Source organism: Trichosurus vulpecula, chromosome 8 (genome assembly GCF_011100635.1).
Source record: "Trichosurus vulpecula isolate mTriVul1 chromosome 8, mTriVul1.pri, whole genome shotgun sequence".
In the NCBI taxonomy this organism is placed as follows: Eukaryota; Metazoa; Chordata; class Mammalia; order Diprotodontia; family Phalangeridae; genus Trichosurus; species Trichosurus vulpecula.
In genome coordinates this window covers 141,882,588-141,904,171 of record NC_050580.1, presented here as the reverse complement: position 1 = coordinate 141,904,171, position 21,584 = coordinate 141,882,588, and the positions used below count along the sequence as shown (strand labels likewise).

Genomic DNA, 21,584 nt, shown 5'->3' with positions numbered 1-21,584 from the left:
CTTGTTTTTCATGGTTTTCTCGCATCCTTCTCATTTCTCTTCCCAATTTTTCCTCTACTTCTCTAACTTGCTTTTCCAAATCCTTTTTGAGCTCTTCCGTGGCCTGAGACCAGTTCATGTTTTTCTTGGAAGCTTTTGATGTAGGCTCTTTGACTTTGTTGATTTCTTCTGGCTGTATGTTTTGGTCTTCTTTGTCACCAAAGAAAGATTCCAAAGTCTGAGACTGAATACAAGTGTGTTTTCTCTGCCTGGCCATGTTCCCAGCCAACTTATTTGATCCTTGAGTTTTTCATCAGGATATGACTGCTTGAAGAATAGAGAGTACTTTGCTCCAAGCTTGAGGGGATGCGCTGTTGTTTTCAGAGCTATTTCTATACAGCCAGCTCTGCCACAGCAGCACTGCTCCTTCCCCAAGAACTGCCAACCTGGATCTGAGGAAAATCTTAAGCAGGCTCTGCACTCCTGCTCTGATCTGCCACTTAATTCCTCCCACCAGGTGGGCCTGGGGCCAGAAGCAACTGCAGCTATAGTTCTGTAGCTGCACCTCCCCCTGTTGCCCCTGGGGCAGTGGACTAACGAACTCTTCACTCTGTCCCCAGCAGCTTTTCCCACTAACCTTCTCTGTTGTCTTTGGTGTTTGTGGGATGAGAAGTCTGGTAACTGCCACAGCTCACCGATTCAGGGTGCTATGGTCTGCTCTGCCCGGCTCCCGGTCTGGTCTGTCCCGCTGCCACCCACACTGAGCTCCGCTCCCAGCTCCATGCACGATAGACCTCACCCAGCGACCATTCAGGTTGTCCTGGGCTGGAGTCCTGTCTCCCTCTGCTATTTTGTGGGTTCTGCAGTTCTAAAATTTGTTCAGAGCCATTTTATAGGTTTTTGGAGGGACCTGGTAGGAAGCTCACGCAAGTCCCTGCTTTCCAGCCGCCATCTTGGCCCAATCAGAAAAGCTATTTTTTCTTCTGAGATGGAGCAATGGAGGACAAGAAAAGTGAAGATGTGTTTTTAGGTATGCAATAGGGGAGATGGGGGAACTCCTGGGGAATGAGCTGGATTTTCTCAGCAAAAGTAGGTCACCAGTTGAGTGACAAGGGGGTAAGATAAAGTGGAGGGGGAGGCTCGGGGAGAAAGGAGAATATCTGGTACAACAACTATGTGTGATAGTAAACTGGAGATGAATTAGGTTAGAGGATATGAACTTGTAGTAGACCCAGGAACTACTATTATATGACTTCCTCCAACAATGTTCAGCAACTTAGGAATAGAGGTGGAGAAAGTGAGGAGTACAGATATCCTGAGGTAAAGAAGGGCTAAGGTGTGAATAGCTGGTTGCATAAAGATAGGAGATTAAAAGAAGAATGGTGCCTTTTGGAATTGATTACCTATGAGATCAAGATAATAAAGGAATGTGAAGCCTGGAAAGAGGTTATAGACCCTTAGAGAACAAGAAGGAATCTTGAGGATGAGTGAAGCCAACTATAGGTTTAGGAAGAATAAAACAGTGGAAAAGAGATTATGATCAGAAAGGGAAATGAATTTTGAAGACAAAACGGTGATAAGTGATAGCTTCCTGAAGGCAGACATCATTTTCCTTTTCCTTGGTCTTCTCTTGTACCTCACAGTGCCTGACACATGAATGCTTCCTGATTCTCAAAGACATTGCTACTCCTGTTAGTAATTGAGTGCACAAGGAGAGGGAGGTCATGAGAGTTGAGGAGGCTGATGACTGGGAAGGTAGTAGGTCTCATTATTATAAAAATGAATATATGAATGTTAAAGTTACAGGCGGAGGGAAACAGATGGGCTGAAGAGAAAAGCTATGAGTCAGATATTGAAATGATTGAGAGAGGAAGGAGAGTGACAGCACTGAATCTTGTCATGGAGATACAGATTGATGGAATTAAGCTTAAAGAAGTTGCTGGGTGATGATAGCAGATGGGGGGGGCATAAGAGACCCTGGGGAGCAAGTATCAGGTTGACTACTAAAACTGTTCCACTATATCTGGATCATGGGTAAGCTGCAGCCAGCACTATAGAATACTGCAAGGATACTAGGTCATAAGATCATAGACGTAGACCTGGAAGGGACCCTAAAAGTCATCTAGTTCAACCTCTTTATTTTACAGATGAGAAAACTGAGGCCCAGAGGCTTCCCCAAAGTCACAGAGATAATTAGGAACAGAGCTGGGATTTGACCGAAGATCTTCTGACTCCAAATCCAGGACTTTCCATTACACCACTGAGGCATCTTCAAGAGAAGGCCAGGTTGCTGTGGGCACTAGAAGAGGAAAAGTATCTGAGAAAAAAAGAGATTTAGGATGAAAAGCAGGTTGTGAACGGTGGGATGGGGCTTCTAGAAGACAATGTGGAAAGGGAGGGAAGTAGAGGATAGGAGCTAGGTCTGAACAGTATAGGGGCGAGAGTGTGAGTCCAAGGAAAGAGGTTTTTGAATGGACAGACGACTCCAAGTATGGAGGTGTGGGGCCACAGTAACAGAAATGGAGAGATTGTATGCTAAAAGAAGCCTCTGATTGTGGGCAGCATAGAGAGGGGGCAGCATTTCATATTTACATCTCTCTCTACTACAATTCTTGCCTGGGAGTGGGGCTAGGACCACCTCTCAGCAGGGGCATGCCAGGGATGGGAAGTGGTGGAAGCCTAGGCCTAGCTATGGAGGTCCTTCCTTCTCCTCAGTGAGTAAATAAGTGTGTGCTTGCCTGTAAGACAGCAATTTTTTCTTCCTGTTTTTCTTGGCTAAAATCCCTAAGAGAGGTGAGGGCAATTTCTGCACATTTGTTTCCTTTTCTCACAGATGGATTCCAGTGCTAAAGAGAAAAAGGTGACTGTTCTCTGGGTTTGGTGGTAAACAAGGACATCTTCCTTATGCTTTATACCAACTTCATTTTAAGGCGGCTGTGAGGAAAGAGAGTGAGTTAAAATTTAAAGGACAAAAGTTTCCAAGGAATGAGTAAAAACTAGTCATCTCTATCTAGTGTGTCCCTTCTCCTTCAATTTTCAGAGATGCTTCTTTGACATTTAAGGAGATACCCTGTCTTTATTGATAATTTACACTTAGGTCTTTGGCTCCTATAACTGGCACCACTTGTCACTTGCTCATTCTGCTGACATTCATGTCTATCCATTTTCTTCTGGGGGTAAATTAACACTTGAAACTGGGATGGGTGTGGGCTGTGAGTAGGGTCTATGAAATTTGCTCTGTGATACATCAGTTCCTTCCTTTTGTAGCCTCATTGTTTGTAACAATATATCAAACCTACAAGAGTCATTTAACAGGGCAAGCTAGCAAGTTCCAGTGATTCATATGATTCACTCTCACCCATGAATTCACATAGGAAGTTTACCACCATGGGTTCTCTGATTGCTTTTGTGTGGGAACCAAATTCTTATTCAGTCATTTGTTAGTTTTGTCTGACTCTTTGTGACCCTACTTAGGGTTTTCTTGGCAAAGATACTAAAGCAGTTTGCCACTTCCTTCTCCAGCTCATTTTATAAATGAGGAACTGAGGCAAAGTGGGATAAGTGACTTACCCAGGGTCACACAGCTAGTAGATATCTGAGGTTAGATTTGAACTCACAAAGATGAGTCTTCCTCTAAGGCCAGTGCTCTATCCACTGTGCCATGTAGTTGCCTTAACTGATTTCTTGCTTTTCAACTCATGCTTTGGCATGCTAGGTAGTGCAGTAGATGGAGTGCTGGGCCTGGAGTCAGGAAGCCTTGAGTTCAAATTTAGCCTCAGACACTTACTAGCTGTATAACCCTAGGAAAGTCACTTAACCCTGTTTGTCTCAGTTCCATCGTCTATAAAATGAGCAGGAGAAAGAAAGGCAACCACTTCAGTTTCTTTTGCCAAGAAAACCCCAAATGGAGTCATGAAGAATTGGTCACAACTGAACAACAACATTTGGGTAGCCAGTGCATAAATTCCAACTATTTATAATATGAAAGTTTTGCCTTTTGGCAGGAAATCTTATAATGAAAGAGTAATAAAAATAACACCTCAAAATGAGATTAAAATGCAATTTCATTTTAAGTTATCATTCCACTAAAGTGAAACAAGATTTAGTATAAACATCCTGAACCAAGTACGCAAAGATGCATTGTGCCCTTGGAAACTTTTAAGTGGTCTCCAAGGCTTTTTTCTTCTTAAGCACAAGCCAATCTGATTCAAGGTCCAAAGAACAGAGTACTTTAAGGAATCAATTAATCAAAAAGCATTTCCTGAGTACCTACTATGGAAAAAAATTGTTCTAGGCATTTTGGTATTAAGACTATAATGGCACAAGTTTAGTGTTCATAAATAATGGAACAAATCAATATACTTTTTGCTTGGGATTTGAACGGAAGCTATAGATCCAAAAGAACTTTAGGCATAAGAATCTCAGTGACAAATTGTCTTTATTTTTCTTTAAACAAGACAGCTAAAATGATACCGGTTCTATATGAGTATCATCGCTATATGCTTCTGGACTTAAACTTATTCAGTTTAGTTTCAACTGAAACCATAGACATTGGTTACAAGATAAATCCCTAAAATGTGAAATTAACAATCACTTGGCATTTGTTGCAGCTTAAAATACTTCACTTTTCTCTTCATGACACATCAGACAGATAGGATAAAGCCAATGGTTCTCCTAAATCATAGATCTTAATTGAGGTTAAGGGAGACTTAAAAAAAAGGACAGAGTGGTTTTCTTGTACCAGATGTGACCATAAACTACCTCTTCCACCCTGAAACCAATTTTAGCTTTGAAGAAGAGGAAAGGGCAATTCAGGATATTAGGAGGAACATGAGGGGAGGAAGTAGAAGACAAAAGCAGGAGAAAGATGAGGAAAAGGAGGAGAGAAGATTCCAATCAAATAAAAAAACCACTTAACAATGTTTCTTGGGTTCCTAAGATGTACTGTGGAGACACAAAGAAGTATAAACTCTGGTTATAGTCTCACTGGGGAGATAAAATATAAGTGTATGAGAAACCAACAATACAAATCTTAACATTTTGTTAACATGTGTAGCACATGATTAATTGCCAAGTGAATGGTGTAGATAACAAGTCTTGTAGAACTTCAAAGGAAGTCTGGGGGTGGTCAGGGAAATCTTTAAAAGTATACACTATTTGAGCTGGAGCTTTGAAGGGGAGTAGGATGTGGAAAAGGAGGGAAGAGGATGTAGGAGATTTTAAGGAATGGACTCACCAAAAGCCTGGAGATAGGAAAGCATGAAGTATGCATAGAAAAATAGTGAGTAAACCAATTTGACTGGAACAGAGGACTTACACAAGAATTTGTGTGAGATAAAACTGAAGAATTTGTGAATCCAGAAACACTGAGTTGGACAATTGGGTAAGAGCTGTAGTGAAGGAGAGAGAGACTGGTGTGAAAGATCACACTATTGCAATAATCCAGAAATGTGGTCATAAGGATCTGAACAGGGTATGGTAACAGAAGGAATGGGGATAAGAGATACTCTCAAGACCTGAAAGAACTTAGTGATTGGTTTCATGCTGGAACAAGGGAGAGAGTTCAAAGATGATTCTCAGGTTTCTAGCTGAAGTGACTTGTAAGATGGGACAAAGAACTGTTGGAGGGAAGAGGGTGTTGAAGGAAGATGAGAAGTTTAGTTTTAGACATCGTATTAAATTAAGGTAATAACAAGGAGCATACAAGTAAAAATATCCAGCGGAAATGCTAAACTAGAGCTTGGGAGAAAGATCAGATATAGATTTTCAAATCATCTGCATAAAAGTGATAACTGAAGTTATGAGATTGCTTCCTCAGTTTAGAGCTGGAAGGGAACTTTTGTGTTATCTATTGAGATTTGAACCCAAGTTTTCCACCTCTAGATTCTTCTTTTTTGTTATACCTCCTGATGGATAAATTCTCTAGTGGTTAGAGTATAGAAAGAGAAAGGCAAAGTCAAGTGAATTAGTAAAATACACAAATATATGTGATAGGAGGAAGAAACAACTCTTGAAAGAAACAAGTATTTGCCAGAGATTTAAGAAAATGCTGAAGGAAAGGTTGGATAATAGTGTAAAATACTTCACAGTTCAAGAATAAGGTCTTATTTTCGGAAATGAAAGCTTAGTAGAGAGAATAAAAACCACATTGCAGGGTGATGAAAAGAAAGCAGGCAGCAAAACAAAAGAGGCTGTAGTAGTGGACCTACTAATTCAAGAAATGGAAATAGAAAGGAACTGTTGGGTCTTGGGTAGGATAAAGGCAATCAGTAGGTGAGGGGCCCATTGAATACTGTTTTAGCAGAGGGCTGCTGACTGGAAGTGTGGACAAGAAGTCATCAACCAGTTTTAGAACTTAAATAACAGACTTGGCAGATAAATGGGAGTCAAGAAAGAGTACAGTGGTGGGAATGACTTTAAGGAGGAGAGACGATCATTTTGCCAAGAGTCAAGCTAAAAGGACAAGTTCAGTCTAGGATCCTATCATCAATAGGGAAAACTAGTCCGCTTGTTGTCTAAGGAAGATCTGAAGCAAACACTGTGCCACATATCCTCTCCAATTTCTTCCTCAATATCCTTTCACCAATGCAGGCCCCTCTAGGCCTGAAAAAGCCCAAGATCAGTTCCCAGTCTCCTCAAAGGAGACTATAGCCTTATCTATTCCAAAATTCTTGGTTCCTGTATCTGATGGCAAGGCCTTTGACTCTGGGGAAATTTGGGGCTTAACGCAAGACTTGGTGCGAACTGATTCCTCAGGGGCCTTGTACTCCTTTTCATTGGAGTTCCTCCTCTGAGCTCCAACTCCCTGATCAGAACAAAAGCAGGGAAACTGGCAGAGGGAATCCTAACAGGGAAAAGAAATATAGGATGCTAACTAGAGGGAGAAATAAGGTCTTATGAAGGACTTATTATATGGTGTATATATGTGTGCGTAAACATGTGTATATGTAATATGTGTATTTGTATATATGTATACACATGATTGAAAATTATATATGAAAACAAATGTGTATGCATGTACATTACCTATGAATCTCTTTGTCTATATTTGTGTAATATGTATGTATATGGCACAGCACTGGAGCCAGTGGAGAGTGAAAAGTTCAAGACCCTGGAGAGAGGCTATATAATTTAAGGAGCAAATAATGGGATCAAGGGCATAGTTAACCTGGGGAAAACATCTCTTCCTCTGAAAAAGGGCAAAAAGAAAAGTTGTATAGAAACAGATTTTTAGAGAGGAGAGAGAAGCCATGCTTCTTGGCTTTAGTCTTCTCCAGAAAAAGGCCAAGTCAATGACTGGGGAGAGGGCACAGGTAGAAAAGGCAGCAAGACGTGTGTAACATGGGCCATCCTGATTCCCCACTGCTTGGAAGGCCGGGTAGGTTAGATTTCATCATATCTCCCTCTCCAGAGTTCTCTATTAGGAGTTATCTAGGCTCTTTGCAAATGGCTCTAGCTCCCACTGACGGTGTTCCTCCATATGTTAGAGGTGGTCTCCTATACCTCAGTTCTGTTAACTGGTAATTGGCAAATTACCTTTTACACAGAAATAACCACAAACCTACAAACCTATTTCCCCAACATGTGGAAGGAATAATCTTCCTTGCCCCTGCGTATCTCAGTCTCTGGGGAAAGAAAGAGGCTTAGGTTGATATTTTAGCTATATTTCTACAGAGCACAGTTGCAATTCAAAGCCCAAAAACCCCACCTTCGGTTCAAGTCCCAAGCACCCTGGATTTTTAAGGATTCAACGCTGGCCCATCTTAAGTCATCATGGCTTGAACTCTCAATCCTATAGGGATCACCTCTAGCATCTGAAACTGAGAAGGATAAACAACATACCACAGAAACAAATATCCCTAGACCCATTTCTCAAGGGGTAGGAAATGTAAAAGAGAGGGAGCAGGGGAAGGAGAGTCCTTCCCCTTTCTCTGGTTCAATTCAAGGCACCCATGCTGTGGGTGAATTACGATCTACATTGTCTGGACACAGCTGATAAGAGAGCAGCAGAAAGAGAAGAACTCAGTCTCACCATATTTAAAGACACAGGCAGCTAATTAAAGGAAGCTAACTGCCCCCCCCCCACATCATAGGAGATGAAGTAGGCTCCATATTAGGTAAAATGGGCATGCTCCAAAGACTCCTCAAGAGTGTCTCCATGTTAAGAGAACTGGCCATGCCCAGAGAAGCCCAGATAACACGTGAGGAAAGTTAGGTTTCAATAAAATTTAGAAGGTTTGGAATAGCTATTGTGGGGTGTTAGGAATTGACAAGGAGTGAATAATAGCATGAATCTGTAGTGGGCCATGTGAGTATGGTTTCATGAGTTTATCCAGTTATACCTTTCAGCCTGAGACCATAAATAGATATGGCCTACTGGAGCTATAAATGTGTTGGTATAACAGCTATAGGCAAAAATTAAAAGAGCAAAGACTTCTAGGGTGTTCGTGATGGCTTCAATTTAGATGGAGTTCACATTGGGCAGTGACTCAAGTTAAGCATAGCTAGCTTGGGCCAGTTTTAATTCTGTGGCTGTAGTAGGGTATGAAGAATAGAAAGATAGTAGCTTGTGGTGAGGGAAGCAGGGAAGCCTTTCAAGTTCAAGAAGTGAGAGAAAGAGCTATGGCCACAGAGTGAAGAGGTTAGATATTATGATAGCTGATATGCTATGGATATTCATAGAGACAATGAGTAAAAGACTGTTGTCACAATCTGAGAAGCTGTGAATGCAGATATTGAAATTGCCTAGGATAATCACAGCAAATACGTGGTGAGGGAGACCAGTAGCTAAAGTACTGAAGTTACCCATATAGAAGTCATTTGCTTTATTTATAATTTCTCCCTTGTCTGAGTTTATAGCATTTTATACTCTGATTTATGGACTTAACACATTCTAATTTGTATTGTATTTATCTTTTATAGAATGCAACCTACTTAAGAATAATGATCTTGTTTTATTTATCTTTTGAATCACGTAGGCACTGAATTTAATTGGTGCTTAAAAATTATTGAATGAATGAATAACAGATAGAGTAGTATAGTGAACAGAATACTGAAGACTAGGAGTTGACAAATTGCCTTTCAATCTTATTTCTTGTATTTTCCAGCCACAGTGATCATGTTCAAGTACCTGACCTCTCTAAGCCTGTTTCCTCAGCTGTGAAAGAGGAATAATGACACCTGTTGTACCTACTTCACAGGGTTGTTATGAGTCAAATAAGAATTATTTTGGAAACTTTAAAGCACTAAATAAATTTCAGATATCAGTGGAATTTAGGCACTCAAAAGAAATCAAGCATGTGCTCTGTCTCCCATTCCCCTCTCCTTAGCACTTTTCTCAATGAATTAATATTTACTAAGATAAATTTTTTTGTTTCCTCTCAAAAAGACGATTGAAAATTCACCTTTTTCAAATTAAAACTTGTTAAAATCAATCTATAATGTCTGGTATTACAAGCTGCTAATAAATCAAAAGTAACGGGGATGGAGATTCTCTTGACTGCATTTAATATAAAGTTATCCCTTCCACATCCTAGGGGTTAGCACCCCTACAATCTGGAAAATCTACGTAAAATTCTTTGGCCCTCCCTTCATACTAGAGAAGGTCTGAAGTACTGTGGTATTAAAAGATAAAATATGTTGATATTATACAATACATATATTTTATGCATTTCTGAGTTTCTAAACTTTTTCCATGTTGCCTGCTGGCCTCTGCGTGTCATCTGTGGCTTCTGCAAAACTGCTAACCTGTGATATATCAAAACCCTGATGTGGGAATGTCACAGTGTGGGATAACTGTATTATCTGGCAAACTAAAAGAGTGACATATAAAAAGTTTGAGAGACATAATTTCTGGGTAATTAATCATTTTATTAATCATGCTAGCACCCTGGAATGCTAAAGATACTTCACGGAACTTATTCAATGCCTATATATCCTTTCAAAAGTGGGTGCTCCTAAGAATGGCAATCAACTCTGATTCATTAACAATTAATGAGAAGAATGAATATTACAATGAGAGGTGGACCTATTGGGCTAGGAGATGTGACTTTGATTATATCATTTACTTCTAGATCACTCCTAGCCTTGGGCAATCTAAACAAAGGCTCTACCTCCACTCAAACATGAGTGGAATAGAATTCACCTTAGATTAAATTCTTCATAAGGTTCTCTAGTTGGGTAGGGAAACAACTCCAAGATTTCATCTCATAATCAGCCCTGCCCTTCAGAGAACTAAGCTTTGACCTAATCTCTAAATGAAGAAAGGAAAAAATTCTCGATCTCCCCAATATTAACAATTGGTTATTCGATAATTACTTCTCAAGGGGATTGGAGAAGTTAAGAAATTCAAAATGTATTTTGGTTCTGATGCTTAAAATTTTTCTTTTTTACTACTAGTCTTCCTTTAGTTTTGAACAAATGAAAACTACAATTATAGGATTGGAGAGGCAAGTTCCACATAAGGAAATGGAAAAAAAACAAAAATAGCCAGGTTGTATATTTTATAGTGGATGAGACACTACTGTCTACAAATCTGGTACATAATTGCAGGGTGGAAATAGTCTTAGACCTCAAGTACACAGTGCCATGAGATGGTAAAGCATGGATTTCTTCAGGTATCATCTGGGCCAAGTTGTCCCACTAATATGTTATTTTATGTTGACACTTGGCCCTGTCATTAAGGAAATGTTTCCATATAATTTATAGAATGCCCTGCAGGTGAATTAAGATCATTGCACATGAAAAGATGATTGTACATGAAACAAGTTTTAATAATAGGCTTACTACAGGACTCTAAGAGTTCTCAGCTTCAGACACTTACAAAAGACATGCAGTAATTCCCAGCATGAGAATATGAATTTAGATTTGATATAGTGAAAAATAAATCAAAATACTGAATTATTAGTTTACATATAGTCTTGGAAGTTACTACAAACATTATCATAGCTTTAAATACCAATATACTTGAATGTAACTCAAATGGAAGGTTTTACTGAAATTTCCTAATAAAGATGACATTTTAAATGTTAAAACATTTTAAAAGTTTAGAAATAGCACATTTAAACTAAATATAAGGAAGAAAGTTGGGTCAGGACATAGGTAAAAGATTGTGGAAACTTTCTAGCATTTTACACCTCACATTTCTTTGGTAGTGATAAAAAAGTTATTGACCAGAATTAGATCATGAATGATTTATGTAAAACTGAGTTGGTAGACCTGCTTAATCCTTAACCTATGAGGACTCATTAAAAATCTAATGCTGAGGGTGATAGAATTCCATATAGAAAATTATTCTTTAGGTTCTTTTAAAAAAAATCAAATATAAAATGTTAAATTGATTCTGAAAATTTTTTAAATGTGATTGCTCATTTTGGTTGGCAAAGTCAAGCTAATATCTCTCACCTCCATGGATTAAAGGGGAAAAAGTAAAATTAAGTGATAACTAAATATTATCAGAACTGAGTAAGGTATAAGACTATATCCTTTAAAATTTTTTTTCTTTAACATTTTTATTTAAAGTTTTGAGTTTCAAATTCTATCCCTCCCTTCCTTCCCTCCCTCCCCTCCCACCCTCCTTTTCCCTCTCCCTGAAATGGTAAGCAATCAGATGTAGGTTATACATGTGCATAAGTACAACATTTCCATATTAATAATTTTGTACAAGACTTGAATAAAAGAAAAAATAAGAGAAAGAAAGTGAAAAATAGCATGCTTCAGTCTGTATTCAATCCATATTAGTTCTTTCTCTGGAGGTGGATAATATGCTTCATCATTAGTCCTCTGGAATTGTCTTGGATCATTGTATTGCTCAGAATAGCTAAGTCGTTCACAGTTTTTCATCGAATAATATTGCTATTACCATGTACAACATTCTCCTGGTTCTGTTCACTTCACTGTGCATCGCAGTTCATTTAAATCTTTCCAGGTTTTTCTGAAATCATCCTGCTTGTCATTCCTTATAACACAATAATATTCCATTAAATTCTATACTACAATTTGTTCGGCCATTCCTCAATTGATGGGTATCCCTTCAATTTCCAATTCTTAGCCACCATAAAAAGAGCTTCTATAAATATTTTCGTACAAATAGGTCCTTTTCCCTTTTTCTGGATGTCTTTGGGATATAGACTTTGCAGTGGTAATGCTGAAACAAAGGGTATGCACAGTTTTATAGCCCTTTGGGCATAGTTCCAAATTGCTCTCCAGAATGGTTGGTATATCCTTTTCTAAATGGAAAAAATCCAGAGCTCAACCTGTTAATCGTTGAATCACTTTAGGAAGTCAGAAAGTAAAAACAATGGTTATTACTTTGAAGTAGATTGGGTAAATAATATTTTAACATCTTCTGCAAGATTCAACTATGGGTTATTGTGTCCAAAGATTTCAGTAGAAGATCTACACAGAGTTGAGGGTGGAATTTGACTTATAAATTAAGTGCAGTTTAAAGTTTAATTCAAAAGAGAAATTGTTCATTGCTAAGTGCATAGTTTTCATTTGTTTCTGGGATTCCTTTGATCTAAAAGAATGGAGAAGACTAGACCTCAGGAATTGTTCTAAAGGACTGCCACATGGGAAATCATGGGTTTTGTGGTTAGAAAAAAATTTTCCTAATGCTTTTCTCAAAAGAACTCTTAGGTTGGATGAGGGAAGTTTAGGCTATGAAGGGAGGGAAAGAAACTACAAGGGAAAGAAAATCCTCTTCAAATTACTCTTGTCATTCAGAGGAAAGGCCACTTATAGTCATAATATATCACTTCAAATTTTTAAGAATTGGATTGATGTGGCTCTGATAAAGGTTCATTTCACCAAGGTAAAATCAAAGAAGAAAAACACCTTACAAATGTTTTTTGCCTTTCTTTGTATTCCCAGTGTTTTAGCATAGTAACTAACACACACTAAGTTCTTAATTAATGCTTGTTGACTGACTCACTGACACTAGCACAAAACCTAGCATTTAAGCCAGAATTTATCTCTTTGAAAAAAACAAACAGGTCATTAAATCATAATGTAAGCAGCTATGATTAAAAGATAACTTCATTTTTATTTGAGGTTCATCTCCCTCCTCCCACCCCGCCCCCGCTAGTATACTTTTTAAATATATGAGATTTTCCCCAAGGAAAGAGAGCAGTGTTCTATTGCATGGGGCATTATGACTTTAAAATGGTGACTGTTCAGTCAGTTTTCATTTGTCTGACTCTTTGTAACTCCATTTGGGGTTTATTTGGCAAAGATCCAGGAGTGGTTTACTATTTCCTTTGCCCATTCATTTATAGATGAGGAACTGAGGCAAACAGGGTCTTTCTAACTCTAGGTCTGATCTCTATCCACTGTGCCACCTAGCTACCCACTTACTTTAATAATTTTTGATAATTTTTAATAATTTAACCAATTAATAGTAATTGATTACCTACTTTAATAATTCAAATGATCTGTACTTGCATTCACAAGATCACAGATTTAGAGCTAGAAAAAACCTCAGCAGCCCCCTATAGATAAAGACACTAAGGGTCATAGAAGTTAAGTAACTTGCTCAAGGTCACACAGCTGCAGAGTAGCAGAGCTTCTGACTCTTAAAAAAAAAAGTTAGCTCTCTCTTCACTGTCCCACACTGGGGATGTTCCCTTCACTGGCTAATCACAGGTCCACATACCTTGGTAGATGGTGTGTCTTGAGCTACAGTGGTCAAAAACTTTAACCGCTGGCTGTCATCATTCTGGTGATAGGTCTGTCTTAACTGAGGTACGTCTTGAACCAGTCCATCACAGGCTCCCTATTGTCCCAATTTGTGGATCATGCCAGAAATGGTGCCCCTCAAGCGTAAGAACCAGAAGGCCACCTCCATTGAACAGCACTGGAGCAGGATATTAGTAGAGGCAAAATCAGTCACTGAAATACAATCCAAAGATATTTCCAGGGCAATCTGGAAAAGACAAGTAAAACAATAACATCAGTGACAGTAGGAAAAATTAAGTCAAACAAGTATCTCTCAGTCTCAGAAAAAGAGAAGGGAGGCAGTGTGATTCCTATTCTAAAGAGAAGGGTGAAAAAATTTACTTCTTATTGGGGAAAAAAGACATGAAGTTTTACATTTCTTAGGAGGAATGAAGAGACTGAATAACTGAGAGAGGATTATTTCAGTTGAAGAACCTGCTACAAAAGCAAACCGTTTTTCCTTACATCAGGTCAGAAATTAGTCATGCAGGTTCTTTCTACAAAGAACCCAATAGCCTTTCAACTGAACCTGTGATCTCATTGATTCTACAATTTCTTCCAAAGATGTGGTTTGTAACCCATCTACCCTTACCCACCCCATACAACTTGCCCATATTCTCTCAAAAGCTTGCTTGGGGGAGGGGGAGGAGGAGGGGAAAGGAGGTTGCATACAACATGGTGGAGGTCTTTCTTTTTCACAACATCATAAGGATACCTGTGAAGACTGTCCATCTCTTATCTCTCAATTTTCCCACACTACTAGTCCACTTTCTCTCCCTATCATACAGTTCTCTGATGACATCAGAATCCTTGTTAGTTATGTGCTGTAGTTTTCTCACGCCTTCTGTATGATAACTTATTTTTAGTTCTTTGGAGTCAGTGGTATTCTGTGTCTTGTAACAAGTATGCAGAGACACCAGTAAAATATTAGCATTTAAAAGATAGGTCTTTACTTTGTAATTTCCCAACAGCAATCCAGCCTGCTACCATTCTCCTCTAGCACTCAGGGCCCAGCACATTGTCTCTCTATATTGTCTGTTGTAGATAGACTTAAGGTTTGACAAGCTCCAAAGGGTCTTCATCCATATGCAAATTAAAATTTATGCAACAGACATTCTTTATCCATTTAATCTTTCTCATGTGAATGGACAGCCCAAACTCCTTTCAGTGATTACAGATCTTTTCCCTGGAGGTTGTGCAATATTATGGGACTTCATACAATCAGCATAAAATAGGAGCATCTGAAAGACTTGACAAACTCTCACTGAATCTCTTCCATCACAATGCAAGTACCTTTGACAAATTTGATATCTTATCAGAGTGATTCAACAGGGTTATTTCTGTTGTTAGATTTTTATAAAGATTTTACATTTATAAAGGTTTTATAAAGATTTACAAAGACGAGAGCCTGGAATATAGGTTGATATTTGTTTTATGGTCTCTGCTACCTTTGGGGAGTAATAATAAGGTCCTTGATTTTTTTTTCCATGCCTTTGCTATCTTCCCTCCTTCAGATACTTTGTACATAAGTCCCTCCATGTTTTCACAATTGTACTACCTCCAGCACTAGCTATTATTTCTGTTTTGGCCAGAAACTCTGAGGGTCTTCCCCTTTTAGATCTGTTTTTTTTTGTTTTGTTTTAAAGAGACCATTCTTTGCCTCATTTCTTATTAAACCTTAATCATTGAAAGGGCGATGCCTCAGTCAAACTGAGACCTGTTATAGACCCCGGCTTGAAAAGGCCAAGGTCTCCCACTGCATCCTGGGCTATCTCCAGTCGTACCGTTCTGGCCACTGGATCCAGATGGCTCCAGAGGAGAAACCGAGGCTGGTGACTTTGCACAGCCCTCCCTCACTTAAACCCAATTCACTTGCATGTCATGGCATCACCTTGCTGATAATCATGATCCTCTTCCAGAACAAAAAACAAACAGCTGCAGTAACCTCCAGCACAGTTCTCCTCTCTACACTTGATCCAATCCATCTGCTTTGTTTATCTTTGTTCTCTTTAACATCATTTTTATTGCCTCCATAAGCACATGTCAGACTATAATTTTAGGGTCCAAAAGTATTGGTTCCATCATCCTTCATGAATGAAATGTCTAGACATGATTCGTCCATTACCTCACCATCCACTTTCTTATCAACTCTATGCATTCTGGTTTCTGCCTCAACCAGTTTAGGCAAACAACTTTCTATGAGATTACCACTGACCTCTTAATCACCAAATCTTGTGGCCTTTTTCCGTTAGTCATCCTCCTTGATATCTCTGCTGCTTTTGACACTGTTGAACACCTCCTCCTCATGAGATAATTTGTCATCTCTTGGCTTCATAGACATTATACTACTCCCCCTCCCTCCAAAACCATTCTTTATCTCTTTTGCCATATTTTCATCTTCTTCTTGACTGTGTGTGTGTGTGTGTGTGTGTGTGTGTGTGTGTGTATGTGCGTATCTTCAGTCCTGGCCTCTCTTATAAATCAGCATTTCCAACTGCCTACAAAGAATCTCTACGTGCAACTAATAAAGAGAAAGACGGAAGGTGAATCCAGTTACAAGTGGCTAGGCATACAAATACTTTTTTTTCCCCTTACTTTATTTATTTATTTATTTATTTTTAGTTTACCACACACGGTTCTACATAATTTTGAGTTCCAGATTTTCTCCTCTTCCTCCCCCCTCCCTCCCCAAGACGGCATGGAATCTCATATAACTATCACGTATAACTTCGCATTGAATTAATTTATACACTAGTCAAGTTGTGGATAAGAATTATGACCAATGGAATGAATCATGAGAAAGAAGAGACAGAACCAAAAAAAAAACCCAAAATAAAAACAAAAGAGAAGAAAAAAGGTGAGCATGTAGTGCCTCAATCTGTATTCAAACTTCACAGTTCTTTCTCTGGATGAAGATAGCATTCTCCATCGTGAGTTCCCTGGAGGTGTCCTTGCACCTTACGTTGCTGACAAGAGCGAAGTCTGTCAGGGTTGGTCCTCACGGAATCCATATATCTGTGGTTGCGTACAATGTTTTCCTGGCTCTGCTCCGCTCACTCAGCATCATGTCGTGTAGGTTTTTCCAGGTTGTTACAAAGTCCGTATCATCCCCATTTCTTATGGCACAATAGTATTCCATTACCTTCATATACCACAGCTTGTTCAGCCATTCCCCAATTGATGGGCATCCCTTTGATTTCCAATTCTTGGCTATCACAAAAAGAACCGCTATAAATATCCTTGTACATATGGGTCCTTTTCCCGCTTGTGTGATTTCTTTGGGATACAACCCTAGAAGTGGTATTGCTGGGTCAAAGGGTATGAACATTCCTATTGCCCTTTGGGCATAGTTCCAAATTGCTCTCCAAAATGGCTGGAGCATCTCACAACTCCACCAGCAACGTAACAATGTTCCAATATCCCCACATCCTTTCCAGCATTTATCATTTTCCTGTTTTGTTATTTTAGCCAATCTGACAGGAGAGATGTGGTATCTAAGAGTTGTTTTGATTTGCATTTCTCTAATCAATAGTGATCCAGAGCATTTTTTCATATGCCTATAGATAGCTTTAACTTCTTCCTTTGAAAACTAGGCATAAAAATACTTAAGTAGAATAAGAAAATGAATGCAGTGTGAACTCTGGAATACTCATTTTCTCAAATGTTAACCTAGTATTGAGCATTTCTACCTAACAATGTCTTTTCCCCCCACTCCTTACTTCAATCTGGATATTTAATTCTGCTTTCAGAACTTGTTCCTCAGCTAAACACTGTATCTCTGCCCCTCCCAAACTATTTACTTTGGCTCCCTTCTAGATGCAGCTCTTCTACCTGTCCTGGAGGCTTCAACTTTAAGCCACTAAAAAACCTCAGTTCCAGTCTAGGGGGTCCCTGGGGTCTACAGGAACAGAACAGAAATAATTTGTACCGTACATTTCCTTTGTTCATTAAGAAGTTAAATACATCTCATATGATTTACATCTGTGGTTTAAGCTATGCTCTATGGAATATTAGAATTCTATAGGCAATCACCAGTGGTTCTAGAGGAAAAAGAATTAACAGTGAAACACTGTGATCCCTTTTGTTATAGAATATAATCTCATTAAGTCAATATTGATCTATTCAAAATAATGAATGATTTAAAGAAACTCTTGTTTCTCAATTATCTCATTATTTTATTAGAAAATGTAATCATCTAAATTTGATTAACTGAAAGTACATTTCCCCCAGTCCTCTGAATTTCAAAGTAATTTAGATTTTACTATATTTTATTTTGCCATCAAAATGATAATAATTGCTGACACAATCCATTAGATTGTAAGTTTCTTGAAGGCAGGGACTATTTTTAGATCTTTTTGCATATTCAGTGCTTAGCATAGTGCCTGGCATTTAGTAGGTAATTAATAAATGTTTATTGACTGATTGACATGATCAAAGCCAGGTTTTTTTTTTAATTTAACATTTATACTTTAGAATAATTAGTGGCTAGTTTTATATCTATATCTATACACACACATATACAGTTTCTGTGGAGACTATTCAGTGGTTCATTATTTTTAAAGCCTAAAAATCTCATAATTATATTACTTCTTCTTTAGACTTTTAATATGTTCCATCTATTATTTTCTATTCAACAGAGTTGAAAATATGTCAATGAGGTTAGAAGAAGTAAATGAAAGAGAAAATTTTATGAAAGCTTCACTACAAACCGTGGACCTTCGGCTCTCTCAACTGGAAGAACTATCAAGCAGAATGGTGAATGCTCTTGAAAAACTTGCAGGAATTGATAAATCTGAACTGGTACCAACACGCTCCAGAGCATCTTCAGAATGTGATGTAACTTTTCTCCTAAGACAAAGTAGCGTCAACAGTTCTGACGGTTATAGCATGTATCGATACCATTTCAATGGAGAAGAATTAGCATATGAGGACAGTATCATTCCTCTGTCACCTGGACCTGGATTACGTAAAAAAACCTGTTCATTTCGATTAAAGGAAGAGAAGGAGGGTCAGGAATCAAGGACACATCTGGTACCAGAACGTCAGGGAAGCCTTTGTATGATACCCAATACAAATACATCAACAACACAAGATTGCTGTAAAATCACATTAGACAATGTACAGGATGTTTTGCCAAACTCTGGTCCAAATATTGGTATTTCAACAGGAGAAGATGAAAGGCAGGGAAATTCAAAAAATGATGAAACTGTTTCCCAAGGCTTAAATCAAACAGATGTTACGAATGGACAGGCCAGATCAGATTTTCAGAATACTCAGTTAAAAGTAGAAAGGACAAAGTTAGAAGGAGCTATTTCTTACCCATTAGAAAAAGCAAAAGTAACACGTTACTTCCCTGATGAAACTTTAAAGACATCTATGAAGTCTAGAAGCTTTGTGTTTTCTCATGAAAGAAAGCTAATTGGTGGAGTTAATAACTGGAGTACAGACTATAGTTCAATAATGGACCAAGTGTGCCCTACTACAGTTGAGCAGTGGACTACGGAATGGAAATATCAAGTTGAAAAAAAAATTTCTCGATCTCGTAGTACAGATTTCCCTTTAACTGTATCTGAAGCCGCAATGCAAGCAGAGCAAAAAGAGCACTTAACAGACACGGAAGATGAAAGTGATGTTAAAGAAGCAGTTCCCAAAGCCTCTCGTTCTTCTCTAGCTGTCATTGGCAGAACTTCGACTACAACAGAAAACTTATTGTCTGTAAAACCAGACCGAACTTATGGATTCCCTTCTGTACGGTCAAAAAGTTTACATGCTCATTCTCGGACTGCCAAGTCCATTCAGGAAAAATTGGACAGACCTGGGCATGCCAGCAGTGTAACTAATTTAGTAGCTGAGCCTGGAAGTACAGCAGAAACACAGACACCTAAACAAGAGAAAGCCTCCACAGAAACTGAGTGTTGAAGCATTTTTTTTAAATGACAGGTGCTATCTTGATTAGTTAGGACATGTAGGATTTAGCATAGCTTTCTGAAAAACTTGTTCATAATTTTGGGGGCTAATTGTACATTTATTTTTAAATAAAATAACTAATGCCCCAAGCTTAAAGCAATACTGTTGAATCAGGGACAAAATACTTCAAGAAAACTTACTAACATGTTTTGTTTTTATATCAACTTCAATCTCCAATATGTTCCCTCACCCAGAAAATCATCATTAATAACAAATACTAAAAAAGAAAAGAGAAAAAAAGCAGTTCAATAAAACTAACATCAACTGAATCCAATGAAGAGGGTGTTTCCTCACCCTAAGTACTCACCTTCATTTCTGCAAAGAAGAGAGAGAGGTGTGTTCTCACAGCTCTTCTTATGAGCCAAGCTTGGTCATTATAACCACAAAAGAGTTCAGTTTAGGATACTTCTTAATGAAATTTGTATTGTTTGGGCAGAATAGAGTTCAATGATACTAAATATTGGAAAATCACAGAATGTGAAAGCTGAGAGGCACCTTAGAGATTACTACAATAAACCAAGGAAAATGAGCTAATTGACATGCAGGAGACAACAAAGTCCTTATATTTCTATGAGCAATGTTAAAGAATAAAAATGTGACCACTGCCACATGCAGTGAATTAGACAGGAATAGAACAAAGTAAAAGTTAAAAACAGACGCAAAGAGATAGGATGTGGAAAGAGGAAAATATAGGTGCATAAATTAGTGTATGGGAGTGGAAAACACCAGGAATCAGAAGACATAGGTTTGAGTCCCTATTGTATAGGAAAATCACTTAACTTCCAGGACTTGCAGGCTCCTCCCCAATAAAATTTGGGAGATAATACTTGCACTACCTAGCACCTGGGGTTGTGAGGAAAATGCTTTATGAACTGTAATGCACTATGTAAATGTAAGCTATTATTATAATTTGGGGAGTGGTAGAAAACATCTAAAATTTGTCCCTACGAAGCGCTCATTACTGAGGTTGCCTATTCTTTATTTAGGGACTGTTTTAAGTTCTATAAAGAAATTACTATATCTGTTTAAAAATGTTTAAAAATGACATCAAATAAAACTTATTTTATAACAATCAAGATTTTTTGTTAATGAAAATAAAGGATCTAATAATAAGGTATTGTTTTCTTCATACAATCCTATATATAGCTTGTTTGTACATTTTTGCTTGCTTGTTGTCTTCCTGTTTAGATTTTGAGCTCCCTGGGGGCAGAGACAGTCTAGTTTCTTTTTGTATCCTTACCCCCCACCCCCAAATTTAGCACAGTACCTGGCACATAGGAGGCGCTTACTAAATTCTTACTGACTGCTACAATAGGATTACCACTAGCCTCCAATTGTGCCTACATATTTAGTAATTGTAGGTTCACAGTTATAGATAAAACTCAAAGACTGGTTTCAAAAAAATTCATAACTCTCTTTTTAGCCACAAGATACTTCTCTTTTCACCCTTCCCCTGCCCTACCCCATCCTCACCCCCTTTCAAATGAAGATTTATATTTAAGGAGCACTGAACTGGAGCCAGTAACTTGTAAGCAAGCAAGCCTAGCCTAAGCTGACCTTGGTAAAAAGTGAAGTAGGCAATGTATGTCTTGGACATTCTGCTATCTTCACTTTTGGACGTTACTCCACGAGCCTTGTCCCCAAGCATTAATCCTGTGCCCACAATCTTTTAAACTAATTAAATACTAAGGTGTTTGCTAATAACAGTTATTTCAGCTCCTAGGATAATCACATTTTATCATGATGCTTTTAAGATCCAGAGGAATAATCTTCAGCGGCAAAATTTCTGGCACAGTGGCAGGCCACTAGGGAGGATGCTTGGAACAGGGGAGACCTTTCTGGAACTGTACAAATCAATGCCACATGGATAGCTGTCTACGCTGCCCCCTTGTGTAAGGTCAACAGCTTTGTTTCTAATTATATTA

At 38.3% G+C, this 21,584-nt stretch overlaps 1 protein-coding gene across 1 annotated transcript in view; it reads left to right on the top strand.

The window, feature by feature from the left end:
* The window catches only part of TRPM1 (transient receptor potential cation channel subfamily M member 1), a 175,735-nt gene extending 156,124 nt beyond the window's left edge, over positions 1 to 19,611 (top strand). The window contains exon 28 of the mRNA XM_036736576.1: positions 18,330 to 19,611. Within this exon, the coding sequence (XP_036592471.1) occupies positions 18,330 to 19,611 (1,282 nt within the window). The remainder of the gene's footprint in view (positions 1 to 18,329) is intronic.
* The last annotated feature ends 1,973 nt before the right edge of the window (positions 19,612 to 21,584 follow it).